This window comes from Lepidochelys kempii, chromosome 3 (genome assembly GCF_965140265.1).
Source record: "Lepidochelys kempii isolate rLepKem1 chromosome 3, rLepKem1.hap2, whole genome shotgun sequence".
NCBI classification, from domain to species: Eukaryota; Metazoa; Chordata; order Testudines; family Cheloniidae; genus Lepidochelys; species Lepidochelys kempii.
Window position 1 is genome coordinate 13,552,932 of NC_133258.1, and position 15,718 is coordinate 13,568,649.

Genomic DNA, 15,718 nt, shown 5'->3' on the forward strand with positions numbered 1-15,718 from the left:
CCAGCCCTCTGTGGAGATAGAGGTGGTTAGGGACCATTTAGAAAAGCTGGATGTGCACAAGTTCATGGGGCCGGACGAGTTGCATCCGAGAGTGCTGAAGGAATTGGCGGCTGTGATTGCAGAGCCATTGGCCATTATCTTTGAAAACTCGTGGCGAACCGGGGAAGTCCCGGATGACTGGAAAAAGGCTAATGTAGTGCCAATCTTTAAAAAAGGGAAGAAGGAGGATCCTGGGAACTACAGGCCAGTCAGCCTCACCTCAGTCCCTGGAAAAATCATGGAGCAGGTCCTCAAAGAATCAATCCTGAAGCACTTGCATGAGAGGAAAGTGATCAGGAACAGCCAGCATGGATTCACCAAGGGAAGGTCATGCCTGACTAATCTAATCGCCTTTTATGATGAGATTACTGGTTCTGTGGATGAAGGGAAAGCAGTGGATGTATTGTTTCTTGACTTTAGCAAAGCTTTTGACACGGTCTCCCACAGTATTCTTGTCAGCAAGTTAAGGAAGTATGGGCTGGATGAATGCACTATAAGGTGGGTAGAAAGCTGGCTAGATTGTCGGGCTCAACGGGTAGTGATCAATGGCTCCATGTCTGGTTGGCAGCCGGTATCAAGTGGAGTGCCCCAAGGGTCGGTCCTGGGGCCGGTTTTGTTCAATATCTTCATAAATGATCTGGAGGATGGTGTGGATTGCACTTTCAGCAAATTTGCGGATGATACTAAGATGGGAGGAGTGGTAGATACGCTGGAGGGGAGGGATAGGATACAGAAGGACCTAGACAAATTGGAGGATTGGGCCAAAAGAAATCTGATGAGGTTCAATAAGGATAAGTGCAGGGTCCTGCACTTAGGACGGAAGAACCCAATGCACAGCTACAGACTAGGGACCGAATGGCTAGGCAGCAGTTCTGCAGAAAAGGACCTAGGGGTGACAGTGGACGAGAAGCTGTATATGAGTCAGCAGTGTGCCCTTGTTGCCAAGAAGGCCAATGGCATTTTGGGATGTATAAGTAGGGGCATAGCGAGCAGATCGAGGGACGTGATCATTCCCCTCTATTCGACATTGGTGAGGCCTCATCTGGAGTACTGTGTCCAGTTTTGGGCCCCACACTACAAGAAGGATGTGGATAAATTGGAGAGAGTCCAGCGAAGGGCAACAAAAATGATTAGGGGTCTGGAACACATGACTTATGAGGAGAGCTGGGATTGTTTAGCCTGCAGAAGAGAAGAATGAGGGGGGATTTGATAGCTGCTTTCAACTACCTGAAAGGGGGTTCCAAAGAGGATGGCTCTAGACTGTTCTCAATGGTAGCAGATGACAGAACGAGGAGTAATGGTCTCAAGTTGCAGTGGGGGAGGTTTAGATTGGATATTAGGAAAAACATTTTCACTAAGAGGGTGGTGAAACACTGGAATGCGTTACCTAGGGAGGTGGTAGAATCTCCTTCCTTAGAGGTTTTTAAGGTCAGGCTTGACAAAGCCCTGGCTGGGATGATTTAACTGGGAATTGGTCCTGCTTCGAGCAGGGGGTTGGACTAGATGACCTTCTGGGGTCCCTTCCAACCCTGATATTCTATGATTCTATGATTCCTATGTTAGACATAAAGAGCTATACATTAAGAGCTATACATACCTCTTAACCAGTCTCTCTTTCACAAACATACACAAACAGGCCCTGCGCTAGCCTCATGCAGGTCTTGCTTGGCAAACAAAGAAGGTGGTTACCAATTTTATAGACGGCTTCTTCTCTCCTTGTCAGTTCTTCACAGCCCTCTGGTCTGTCTCAGATTCCCCCAAAGCAAGGCCCTGGTTGCCTTGAGACCCCTTTGGTTCACAGTCCTACTCGAGCCCACGGAGCAGAATTTTGGCTACTCTGTCCAGCAGCGTTGCTTCTTTAAGCATTAATTAAGAAATCCCCACAGTAATTTAATTTGCTTGATTTTTATACTCTTTTTCCTCAAAGCAGTCACATGTCTTAAAAGCATGCCCAGTGAGCATGTGGTTACTAATTTTTACCTAATTAGTATTTAGGTAGGAGTTAGTAGGAGGAGACTGCTGAGTGGTGCCAACCAAAAATTACCCCACATTCACTCTCTTAACAATCATTCACCTCAGCTCCCTGCATGATGTCCTACAACAGGGTTGAGATGCCCCGGTCAGCCCATGCTTCACTCAGGATGTTCTACGTGTGTTGTTTGCTTTCAAGTGGACATATTTGCTGACCCAAAAATCAGTATTGATCATACATGCAGCATGGAGCCAGACAGCTTCACCTCTGCCATCTGCCTGATGCTAAGAGAAGGATTCTGCTCCCAGAATCTTCTTTCGCAGTTCAGTTATGTCAAGCCATGTTCTCGCACCATGCAGTCAGTATGGCCACACCAATTTGGCACCACCCAAAACACAGCTGAGCCAGTCTTCAATTAGCTGCTTCCACCCTAAATCTTTGGGAGCCTGCGACTGCATAAATTTTCAGTGACACAGAAACAGCATCTTCAAAACAAAGGATTATTGATTCATACCTCAATTGTTCCAAAGCACAGAGCAAAGGGTATAACAATAAAAGGCCCCCATGGGTGTGGGTATCATTTACACCTTGGTAAACTCCCCTCAGCCCTGCTAACTCCACCTCCAGCAGGAAGAAACAGACTGCCCCTGCAGGCAGTTCCTATCTCTTCCCCTCTAGGTGAGTTTGACAGCTTCTCCTAGCTCACCAACCCCCACCCCATTTTTTCTAGGGTCTTTGAGATTTTATCCACTTTGATCCCAGGCGTTAGCCTTGGGAAGAGTAAACCATGCTAGCCTGGATGGCACCAGACAGGTAATTCCTTCCCCATGAATGGCCCAGCCACTGTCTCCTCAAGGAATCTTTATCCTTGGCTCTGTTTCATTTCCAGTGAGCTTCCCTCTGAACAGCCTCCTTTGATTTAAATCCTGGCAGGCAGGCAGGTTAATATCAAAAAACAACCTGAAGGGAATATGAGATTTATGAAAACTAATATACGTAACTCCCTCATTCTCCCCAACATGCTCCAGCTCCCCATATATCTGACTTCTTTTGCTCCCACATAAAGTCAGCACAGGCTTTGTCTAGCTATGCAAGTACAGGCAGAGCGGTGAGTCTGGAGGGACATTATCCAGATTTGAAAAAATCTAATTGTCTTTAGAAATCCGTTTAAAGTGAAACCGTAAACACAAATATGCATTGGTCATAATTGGGTTATTACATTATATCAGTCCAGCCCAGAATTCAAGCTGTTTGCATGCTTAATTGTACATTTCCTTACCTAAACAGGTTTAAGTTTTTAATTTTAACTTCGAATTCCCTGTGTTTATAGTGCTAGGGATAGTTACAATATGCCTGCAGTGTTATACTTTAAATTACAGGTACATACTGAACCTTAAGTGCATCTTAATAGCTTTTATTTGAAAAAAATTCTTTTCAACATTACACAGAAGGACATAGATGTAGGCAAAAAAGAAGAGAGAAGAGGTGAAAATGGACAGGAGGAGTGAGAATGTGAGTCAGAGAACATGTCAGTGAAAGGTAATCTGTGGTTAAAGTACATCGAACTCTACTTTTAAATGCTAACTATCAAATTTAATATTAAGTTACTTTCCAAGAATCAATGAACCGTAAAAGGAAATGCCAATGATCCACCTTTTGGGGCCAACGTAACAAACTTTTAACAAATTTGTTTTCTCATTAACAAAACTGAAAAAAAGGGGGAAATGATTTTGCAATCCTAACATGAGCTTGACAAGAAATCCACAGTCATTATCATTATTTAAATATCTGAATTAAAACACCTTCTTACAAAGATTGTTTTTCTAGAGCAATAGAAGTTCTCCTTTCAGGATAGGGCTGTGGACACCTCCTCTCCCTTAGCTTACCTCCATATTGCTCAGCACCTCCACCTTAGGCTGAGAGGTCACCAGGATGCTCTTCGGTGCTTTTCTGTCACAAAGGTCAGCCCTTTCAAGAAGAGAAAATAAGTGGAAGGAAAACACAAATCTTCCACCTGGGACACAGTCCTTCCTCGGAGAGTTTGGTCTTTTTAACAACAGCCTGTAGCCACTCCATCGGACTCAGCTTTCAGCCCTCCTGGGCTCCAGCCAATCCCTTTTTTCCAGGGATTGACAGGGGCGGCTACACCATCTCTCAAAGTGGCAGCATAGGTGGTACCCACACCCACCCTCTGCTATAGGTAACCAGCCCTGGGGCCCTATCTACTTGGGCTGCTTGCCCTTAACTGCCCACACTGCCAGCTTGTTTCCCAGAGCCTCTTCCTATGAAAACATTCTTCTGGCTTCCCCAGTTTATAAACCACTCCCCAGGCTGGTTACAGAAAACACCCTAAGCCTCCTTGCTGAGACCTATTCTCTCTGTTTTCCATCTCTCTTTGTGGAGCACTCACTCAGGGTCAGAGCTACAGTAAAGCAACTCATCCGACTCCCAGATGACCATAACTATATCTAGTTTAGGTTTGGGTTTAGATTCAATAAAACCAAATATTGCAAGCCATTTTTGTGAGGTTTCTGCCCAGAATTGTAGAAACCTAATGAGACAGGTTGCTCTTGTCAGATTTTCACCAGAAATATCAGAAGTCTCCCAAGATCAGCTGTTCATGAGCGGTATAATTTGCAGCCAATCCAGAACCAGAAAATAAGCCCCTTTCTGTTTTAGAACCAAACTGGAATCAGCACAATTGGGATGGATTCTTGTTTAAAAAAAATTTCAAAGGTTTGAATAGGATTTTGTTGTTTGGGGGTCCATCTCTCATTAAAACGGTAAAATCAGGAAGGTACAGGCTCCTTTTTGAATGAATGCCTTAAAAGTTCTGGACTTAAATCACATACATGAAACTTCTTCAGCAGAGGGCAGTTATTTTTGAGAGGCTTGTGAAATAGTCAAAACAAATGGGCCCATTTTCCAGGGGTGGAATAAAAGGAAAAAACATGGTTAATATAAATGGGCCCATTTCCGGATATAAGTGACTGAAATCTGAAGTTTGACATTCAGATCTTTGCCTATTTTGATTCAACTTCACTGAATTTCTAGGAGTATAAAATTGTCTGAAAAATAATTGGTGAACACTTCCCAACAATGTCAAAGAAAATTTTAATGCAGCTCCATTACTGATAACTTTTATTGATGAAATGATCAGTTTCATTGTTCCCATCTCCTAAATATTGAGTTAAATATTCCTTTCTCTCTCTCTGTCTCTCATCTGAACAATCCACTGGTACTATATGTTTAAGGCTTCTGTTTGTTAGGATTTAGTCATTTTGTTTTTCAGGGTTTATTTTTAGCAATTTTTTAATTCTACATACATGAGAATTATGTATGTACAACTGGGAGGAGTTGTAGATACGCTGGAGGGGAGGGATAGGATACAGAAAGACCTAGACAAATTGGAGGATTGGGCCAAAAGAAATCTGATGAGGTTCAATAAGGATAAGTGCAGGGTCCTGCACTTAGGACGGAAGAACCCAATGCACAGCTACAGACTAGGGACCGAATGGCTAGGTAGCAGTTCTGCGGAAAAGGACCTAGGGGTGACAGTGGACGAGAAACTGGATATGAGTCAGCAGTGTGCCCTTGTTGCCAAGAAGGCCAATGGCATTTTGGGATGTATAAGTAGGGGCATAGCGAGCAGATCGAGGGACGTGATCATTCCCCTCTATTCGACATTGGTGAGGCCTCATCTGGAGTACTGTGTCCAGTTTTGGGCCCCACACTTCAAGAAGGATGTGGATAAATTGGAGAGAGTCCAGCGAAGGGCAACAAAAATGATTAGGGGACTGGAACACATGAGTTATGAGGAGAGGCTGAGGGAGCTGGGATTGTTTAGCCTGCAGAAGAGAAGAATGAGGGGGGATTTGATAGCTGCTTTCAACTACCTGAAAGGGGGTTCCAAAGAGGATGGCTCTAGACTGTTCTCAATGGTAGCAGATGACAGAACGAGGAGTAATGGTCTCAAGTTGCAGTGGGGGAGGTTTAGATTGGATATTAGGAAAAACTTTTCACTAAGAGGGTGGTGAAACACTGGAATGCGTTACCTAGGGAGGTGGTAGAATCTCCTTCCTTAGAGGTTTTTAAGGTCAGGCTTGACAAAGCCCTGGCTGGGATGATTTAACTGGGAATTGGTCCTGCTTTGAGCAGGGGGTTGGACTAGATGACCTTCTGGGGTCCCTTCCAACCCTGATATTCTATTATTCTATGTCTCAAAATCAGGGAGAGTCAGGGCTTTCTCTTTGTATATACTGTAAGGACTAATGTATACTGTAATGAATAATCTCTTTGTAATGTTCCGTAGTGCACTTTAAAATTGTACAGTTTCAAACAGCACTACGTTAAGTGCACGAGGGAAACTTTAGTGTGCAAGAGCAGGCTGTACATGGACTAATCAATGTGCAACACATTAGTACACTTTAGAAATCCCATCCCCTGCTCCATGTGGACTAGCCCTTGTCTCATAATACTCTTTTTTGCATCTGAGAGGCTTTTTCTTGGCACCTTTTAACAGCTTCACCAACTGTACTAAGATAACCAACTAATATTGTTACATAGTCCATTGCATTCAAATATTTCTTCTGAATATCTGTCCCATTTCAGAGCTCAACTGGTAAGCTCATGCCCAACAACACCTTATGAAGTGTGTAACCAGTCAATGACTGGACACTGCCCTGCTAAGGCATCATAAAACAGGGAAGCAACCTATCGCAATTTATCTGATTTGTCCCTACAAAAGATGCCAGCATGGATGAGTGTCTGGTTTAAGCACTCCACTACCCTAGCTGATTGCAGGTGGAATGGAGTTGTTCAAGTCTTGTGTATTTCTGGCAACCTGCACAACACACAAAATAACCTTGATTCAAATGTTGACGTTAATCAGTGTTTATGGAACATGGGCCCCAAATCTGCAGACAGATTTTTCAATAAAAATACTGGTAACAAATTGAGCTTCCTGGTTCAGTAGACTTCTGCCTATTTTGAAAAGTAATCTGCTCCAACAATATATTATAACAATTGCCTCTTTCAGTATATGGCAATGGATCTTCCAGTCTGTGGCAAAACCATAGGTGCTTTGGGTGTAGTATTTGCCATTTTTCTAGTGCCACAAAGAACACAAGACTTGTACCACTTTTTTGCCAACTTGGCCAGAAATAGCAGCTCTAAACATTTTGGGTGAGTTTTTCAATTCCAAGCTGCCTACCACTCTTTGTGTTATGGAGCAGTTTTAAGACTAGGGACAGTTCCTTGAGGGGCCGCTGCCTAAGTAAGATGGAGCCTGCTTGTGCCTTTATGTGTTAGCATGACTCCTGCAAATATATCTTAGATCGGATCTCTTGGTACTCACTTTGTTTTGGGTCTGGTTGTGCTTCCTGTTCCCGTGTTCTGGAGCTCTCTTCTGGCTGGATGTTGAACTGCGGTTTAACACAGTGTATACTAATAAGACAACAGGTTAATTACAATAGTGTTAACTTCCATCACGAATACAGAACATTTCAGTTCTGTGATATGCCCATTGAGTTAAATTGGCTTTGCTGTGCTCATCATCTCTGGAAATTGCAGACTAAGTGTTACCATACTGTGCATGCAGTATCCTCTAGGGAACAGAGGATTCTCAAACACTTATCTTCAGACTAAGAAAGAAAAAAAAATGCTAAAGACCTGATCCAAAAGCCCATTGAAGTCAGTGGAAAGATTCCCGCTGGCCCTCAAAGCATATGCCCACCTGAAATTCATTCCCAGTGCATTATCCAGTATCACTTTCTTTGGGATATTTTCATTCTCTCTCTCTCTCAAGGTAGATGTGAAATTTATTCAGATAGGTGCTTCCTCTCTATGCTACTTTAAAAAGAAGCAAAGAGAAAATCTTCAATAGCCCTCACATTGCTCTTGACTCGGGGTGGTGCAATCCATTGTCCTACATCATGGTTCAACAGAGAAAGTACTAGTTGGACAGGCCTCATATGCTCATCTGTCTTTGTTACCACGGTTCTTAAAACCTCTTGACAGGAAATAAATCACTGGAGACATGTCCGTCCGACTGACAGGTAGCTGGCACAAACAGTACAATACAAGAATGCTTTCACTTAAAGCTGCACTTTATTTCAGTCTCAAGCACTTACACATGTCTGCAACAGATTAGTAAAACAACCCAAAAATCAATAATTACCGAAGTCTGGAGCAGTCTTCGAGGGGTACAACAGCTGTCCAGTTGGCCCATCTTTCAGCTGCCATTGGGGACCCTAAACTGCGTCCCTGAAAAGTCCCTGAAGAGACCACCCTCCCAATTCCCCCATTTATTTATTTGGGTTAGTGTAATAATAACATGTCAATAAAATAACTTGTTAAGCAAACAATTTCAAAGGTTCAGCAAGAGGTTTCTCTTAAACCATCAGTTAGACAGATGCGTTTTTGAAGAGCCCACATATAGGGCCAAATGTATGGGCAGGCGACCCAGGTGACCACCTGGAGTGCCAGGCTCAGGGTGCTGTTTTTGTTGTTAGCAACAAAAGGGAAAATAGAACGTTTGAAGTCAAATATTTCAGGTATTCTGTATAGTGAAAAATGAATCCACAACCTCCTAGAATGTTCTGGACCTTTGTAGAATTTCATGGAACCTTCCAGACTTTCTGAGAACTACATTTTCCTCAAACCTCCTAGAATGTTGTCAGTCATGCCCTCACAGGTATATAAGGGTTGGTGCGTCGCCAGTCACCAGTCGCTAATCAGTGAGATATAAGAACAAACTGAAATGAGAGCCCAGCTGTGATACTGAAAACCTTGTTTTATTGTGTAATTGTGAAATTGTACTTGTGTTTTAAGACTTGAACTTCAAGAGAGACCATAGGTGCCGACTCCATGGGTGCTCCGGGGCTGGAGTATCGTGGGAAAAAAAGTACGCTGTCAGCTCCTCCCGCCTACCACAGATCAGCTGTTCCGCAGCGGGCAGGAAGCACCGGGGAGGAGCAAGAGTGGAGCACGCTCGGAGGAGGGGGTGGAACGGGGGCACACCCCTTCCCCTCCCCCAGCACATTAGAAAGTCAGCACCTATGAGAGAGACTGACATCGCTTGCTATTGTATTGCTTGAAAGGCGAGAAAAGCGACCTTTTGGACTAAAGGACTATGGTTAACATTCTAAGTCTGTCACCTACTGTAACACTGTTTAATACTGGTCCTCCACCCAGTGTTAGTGCACAGTTCAATTTCTTGATGTTAGTACACTTCAGTTATGCTTAAAATTAAATGTTTCTATAAGCTTAGAAGAAATATTTCTTTATTTGCTTATATATGGCATGAATAAATACAGATGTACATACAGATCCTAGCATGCAAATTTATCATCTTATATGACGGATAAATCATACATGCAAATCATGCATCAAAGTCGTGAAATGGGCTACAAATGCAATTAAAAAAAAGGTATTCAAAAGTTTAACAAATGGGAGGGCACCAAAGATGCTCATCTCCTGGGGCACCATTTGGTCTAGGGCCGGCTCTGCCCACATGTTTTGAGGACCCTGACAAACACATTCCGAAGGGCAGATATAGATAAGCTTCCTGTTTTTCTAAAATACATACCTCAGCAATTTCAACAGAGATCTTATCAGGAAGGACACAGGGTGTCCCCCTCGACCCTCTTCTCCTCCTAGCTTCTTGCTTAGCAGGCCTCTGCAACAGGTTTAGCATATCTGAGACCTACTGATTTAGCTGCTTTGGGCAATAAGCATGATCACAGATATTCTAATTATCAGTAGTGGTCCAGGCATTTTGCTGGTCCACCAAAATCTCCCCATACATCTTGAGTCTGCAAATGCAAGGGGCATGATCCTGTGAGGTGCTACTGCTACCCATATGAATATGGCAACCAGAATTTGGCCCTTGTAGCAGTCATTTTCAAAGGAGTCTAAGGGGATTGGGCACTTAATTTCCATTGTAAGTCAGTAAGAGTTGGGTTCCTGACTCCTGTAGGGTCTTTTCAAAATCCCAGGTTATATTAGAGCAGGCCCACTATGTGAAGAGCCCATGAGGTCTCAACCAGAGTAGCAGCTGAATTTGACTGAATGAAGTAGAGCGGAATTTTCAGAAAAGTTCAGTGTTGGCCTAATTCTGTTTCTGTTGAAGCCAGCGGTAAATATCTCATTGATTTCAAAGGAAGTAGAGTTAAACCAGTGCTGAACACTTTGGAAAAATCCCACCTTCAGAGCTCTGTTCATCCAGCTTTGGCACTTGCATTTGACCAGCCCCCTGGCTTCAGGGGTCAGTCTGTATACAAGAAAGCTGCTTAATGCTCAATAACCTTTGCAGAGTTTGGAATTTCACTCTTTACTTAAATCACTAACTGGACTGACTTTCTTGCTAAACTGGACTGCTGGGCTTTCAGACAGCATGAGATCCATAGACTTCTCTGTCAACCTGTTACATAAGCTTGGTTTGACAAGCCAGGCATTGCCGCTTTCACTGTGTGTTGCAATCGTCACTTATTCACTGAATGGGGATTAGCAAATGACTGGGGAGGAGAATAAATTATTTTGCAGTCACCTGATAGTTTAAATACTATAGTATAGGTAAGGTCTATGCAGTAGCTAATCTGACAGGCATTAGTGCTTCATGCTGCTAATTTCTGCTGACAAACACTGATCATATTTTTATTACACCCTTGCATTTCACCCTGTGCAGCAAATTACTTATTGAAAGGCAATGGAGTGGACAGATCCCATTTCCATATTTTTACTTTTTGTCTTGACTGTTCTGTTTATTATGAAAACTGAAAAATTCTGGAATAGCAGCTTCAGAGAGGATTTTCCCCCAGGACCAAAGCCTTTACCCATCATTGGAAATCTGCATATAATGAACCTGAAGAGGCCCTACCGGACTATGCTGGAGGTAAATCTTTTTGGTGTTTGTATTGTCACATTGTTCACCAAACCACATTATCCCAAAGGTCAGAGGGTATCCTCCATCCCTTCTACCTGTCACTATCCTGATGTGTGATGCAATGTTAAATATAGGATCATTTTGCCTGACCCTGTGGAAAAATTATCCAGTGTGGGTTGAGCAAGAGAGACAGAGCTTACAGATAGAAACCTGCAGTGAAAACCTGGCCTAATTGAAGGCAGTAGCAAAACTTCTATTGGTTTCAATATGACCAGGATCTTACCTATGATGTCCATTTACTTTGGAATGTTATGGATCCCTAACATCAGTCATGTCATAGAATCACAGAATATCAGGGTTGGAAGGGACCTCAGGAGGTCATCTAGTCCAACCCCCTGCTCAAAGCAGGACCAATCCCCAACTAAAGCATCCCAGCCAGGGCTTTGTCAAGCCTGACCTTAAAAACTTCTAAGGAAGGAGATTCCACCACCTCCGTAGGTAACCCATTCCAGTGCTTCACTACCCTCCTAGTGAAAAAGTTTTTTCCTAATATCCAACCTAAACCCCCACAACTGCAACTTGAAACCATTACTCCTTGCTCTATCATCTGGTACCACGGAGAACAGTCTAGATCCATCCTTTTTGGAAACCCCTTTCAGGTAGTTGAAAGCAGCTATCAAATCCCCCCTCATTCTTCTCTTCCGTAGACTAAACAATCCCAGTTCCCTCAGCCTCTCCTCATAAGTCATGTGCTCCAGCCCCCTAATAATTTTTGTTGCCCTCCTCATGTCCATGAGCCCAGCATTGTATATAAATGTTCACATGCTTATACTTGCCACATCTAGCATAAATTTGACAGAGCTTCTTAGTAATTCTAATGCATGCTAGAAACTGACACAAAGGTCTGATTTTCAGCTGGATCTGAATAGATTCCACTTTGGGGGCACAAGTTTGCATCAACATATAAGTCTACTCACTATGAATTCTGAGCACAAATAGAAGTTAGACATTTTACTATGCAGTTTATGTGGACAAGTTAGATGTTTCAGTACTCTAACAGCAGGTGCAAATTTGTATCCACAAACATGAATGCCTTCCCTAAAGATCAGACTCAGAGGAGACAGAGTTGTGTTGTATGACCATTTCTTTGAATATTTGTCTAAATTACCCTTTTTGCCTCAACAAATTTTACAAGCAAACTGGACCAAATAGATCCCTGGTGCAACACCACTGACTTCAATGGATGAAGTTGGCCCTCTATGTTTAGCATTTAGTATTCAAGCCTCTACTAGATACATAGATAAAAAGTCTGAAACCTTATACTCACACTGAATTGAAACGTTTAAAATTAAAGAGAACCCTGACTTGAGAAAATATTTTTACCAAATTCTACTCTCAGCTGCAACAGCCTAACATTGGAGTAACTGCCAGGCATCCGGTTTTCGATGTTAAAAGTCTGGTTGGCAACGCAGCAGGGCCCTGGGACTAAGACAGGCTCCCTGCCTGCCCTGGCTCCACGCAGCTTCGGGAAGCAGCCGCCAGGTTCCTACAGCCCCTAGGTGCATGGGTGATGAGGGAGGCTCCATGCGCTGCCCTCACACCAAGTGCTGGCTCCCCAATCCCCTGCCCCAGCCCAGAGCCCCTTCCTGCACCTCAAACTCCTCATCCCCAGCCCCATCCCAGAGCCTGCACCCCCAGTCAGAGCCCTCACCTCCCCGCACCCCAACCCAGAGCCCTCTCCCGCACCCCAAACCCCTCATCCCTGGCCCTGCCCCAGAGCCCGCACCCCCAGCCAGAGTCCTCACCTCCCTGCTTTGAAACCCCCTGCCCCAGCCTGGAGCCCTCTCCTGCACCCCAAACCCCTCATCCCCAGCCCCTCCCCAGAGCCCTCACCCCCAGCCAGAGCCCTCACCCCTCTCCCACACCCCAACCCCCTGCCCCAGCCCAGTGAAAGTGACTGAAGGTGGGGGAGAGCGAGTGACAGAGGGAGGCGGGATGGAGCAAGTGGGGGACGGGGCCTCGGGGAAAGGGCGGGGAAAGGGTGTTCCGTTTTGTGCGATTAGAAAGTTGGCAACCCTACTGCATCACCATCAATGGAGTTACACTGGTTTTATACAAGTGTAGCTGGCTCTATGGTACTGCTTATAATTAGCTAGATTCATATCTTCTGTGGTTGTTGAATAATTGCATTTTTTTTTAATTCAATTGCTTCATGAGATGCATGCAGACAATGAAATGACCAGGCCTGGCCCAAGGACTTGGAAGTCCAGGCATCTGAAAATATATCTGCAATGTAAATAAATCAGCTTCAAGTTTGGACAAAACAAATCTGTGAAATACTTCTTGCAAATAGACTTATGGGGGTGTGTGTACATATAAACAATGAAAATATTTTCAATGCTAACTAAAGACTCTGAAACCAAACTCTCCTTGCCTCTTTGAGCCAGCAGAGGAGGAGATTTGATCTGAAAAGAAATGAAACAAAAGGAAAATGGTAACATGAGAAGCAGAGTTAGGATTTTAAGCTCAAAATGAGGCTAACCTGATTAACGTGTTGGGCAGCTCCTTCACCATAGAGGAGTCCTCAGACCTGCATAGAGCTAATATCTCTGGCTTCTGGGTCACCACCCCACATAGCATCTGGCAAAGAAGTGGGAGCGGGTCTGACTGGTGTGCTGCTGTGCTCCAACAATCCTGGGGAACCAATTCAGCCAGCATACTTTAAAGCAGCCCCATGACTGCTGTAAACTCTGTCTCTGGGCTGCAGTAGAACCGGACCTCAGATCAGGGCGGTGCAACCAGCTCCTTTTCATTCTCTATTCCCTGCTGAGCTGCACCCTGTGGACGTTGGGTACAGACAAGAAACTGTCCCTATATTTTCATGCTCGTCAGCTGAACAGATTGATTTAGACTGTAAGAGCTTTGTCACCATGACTGTATTTATGCAGCACCTAGCACAATAAGGTTCTAGTACTGATTGAATACTTTGGGAACTATAGGGTGACCAGGTAGCAAGTGTGAAAAATCAGGACACGTTTTTGGAGGGGGAATCTATTTGTGTATATAAGACAAAGCCCCTAATATCAGGACATCTGGTCAACTTAGGGCATTATGACCCAGTGGGAGTTAGACACTTAAATACCTTTGAGGATCTGGGCCTATCATAATTAATAATTAAAACATCTAATGATAGCCATATTACTAACCACTGGTTCTTTTTCTCTGCACTTAGGAAAGAATTTGACATTGGCATAACATACAGTCATGATGGCAAAATAGTGTTGAACCAGCTGTGAATTTCACTTCTTTCTTTAAGTCATTGTATTTTCTTCCCCATTTAAGCTGTCCAAAAAATATGGCCCAGTCTTCAGCATTCAGATGGGATGCCAGAAAATGGTGGTGCTGTCGGGATACGAGATGGTGAAGGAGGCTCTTGTGAACCAGGCAGATGCATTTGCAGAGAGACCTAAAATCCCAGTATTTGCAGATACTTCAAAAGGATATGGTGACAGTTTTCTTGTTACTCATAAGCCTAACTTACTCAAGCAAGTGGAATGGTTTCTCTGTGGAGGGAGCAAATGGCTTAGGGGCTGGCATGCCAATTTGGATCAGTATGTATGTCAATCAGCATAAATCAGGAGTAACTTCAGAGAAGTCCGTGGACTTGAGGCTAAAAGTGGTGTGAGTGAGAGCAGAAACAGCCTTAATGAGCCATGAGTTCCTTAGAACTACTCATACCCCCTGTACCCATGTCTAAGGGAGACTAAATTGAGGTCACATGCTGTAAAAGCATAAGGAGATGGGCACTGACATGGCAGCATTGCCGACTTTCATGATATTGTTGTGAGTCTCATGATATTGGGTGTTTTTATAAAGCCCCAGCTCCTGGAATCATGTGAAACATCTACTCGTAGTTAACATACAAATTAGTTTCTAATGCTGGTGAGTGTGTTTCAGGTTCCACACTGTGCTGCTCCACAGAGGATGTGAGTCGTTACAACCCCAAATTACAATAGCTTGGCTGTTTAGCTCAAACAGTAGCTGCTAGTGCTTTTAGCACTGGAGGTGCTTGATTTAATCCCCTTTGTATCAGCTGCGAAAGCCCCTGTTGCACTAGCTCTGGTTGAGGTAAAAGCTTGAAATATGAATCGGAAAGGCTGAAAATCCAGAAGGCAAGTACAGAATATACAATTTGTTGTTTTTTTTAAATTCGTTACTTTTTAAAATCTTATTATTTTTTGGGACCTGACTGGTGACTTTTAATGCTTGGGGTTGACAATATGGGAATAGTCACCTCTCTAGTTTCACTTACACCTTCCCCTGCCTCCCCTTCTGGGTCCTCAGCCACCATCATAGGCCCCAATCCTCCAAAGAGCTCCATGCAATGGAATTCTGTGCCAATGCAGAGCTAATACCAGAACTGGAGTAATTAGCCTCTCTTAACCATTGGTGGGATGGTTGTAAATAAGTCTAGGGCAGATAATCTTGCCTATTCAGGAAAGTACATAAGCAAGTTCTTTACTTTAAGCATGTATTTAACTCCTATTGACATCAATGGGACTTAAACTATGCTTAAAGTTGAGCATGCACTTAATACTTTACTAAATAGAGATGTCTTCCTGAATCAGGGCTTCACTGAATACAAAGGAGTATGATTGAGAGGAAGGGAATGTACCTTGGGTATGACCTCTGAATTTGGCCCATGCTTGAGATAATGATTTTTCTGGATGTTTTTGTTAGACTGAGTGATTATAAAGCTCAACAAATATGTCTTATAAATTACAATTTAAAGAACTCAGATAAATTCTTTGATCTAATTTACC

General features: G+C 43.6%; 1 protein-coding gene across 1 annotated transcript in view; it reads left to right on the top strand.

The window, feature by feature from the left end:
• The first annotated feature begins 10,245 nt into the window (after positions 1-10,245).
• The window catches only part of LOC140908501 (cytochrome P450 2K4-like), a 30,463-nt gene continuing 24,990 nt past the window's right edge, over positions 10,246-15,718 (top strand). The window contains exons 1-2 of the mRNA XM_073335738.1: positions 10,246-10,904; positions 14,238-14,400. Of these exons, the coding sequence (XP_073191839.1) occupies positions 10,719-10,904; positions 14,238-14,400 (349 nt within the window). The 5' untranslated portion in view covers positions 10,246-10,718. The remainder of the gene's footprint in view (positions 10,905-14,237; positions 14,401-15,718) is intronic.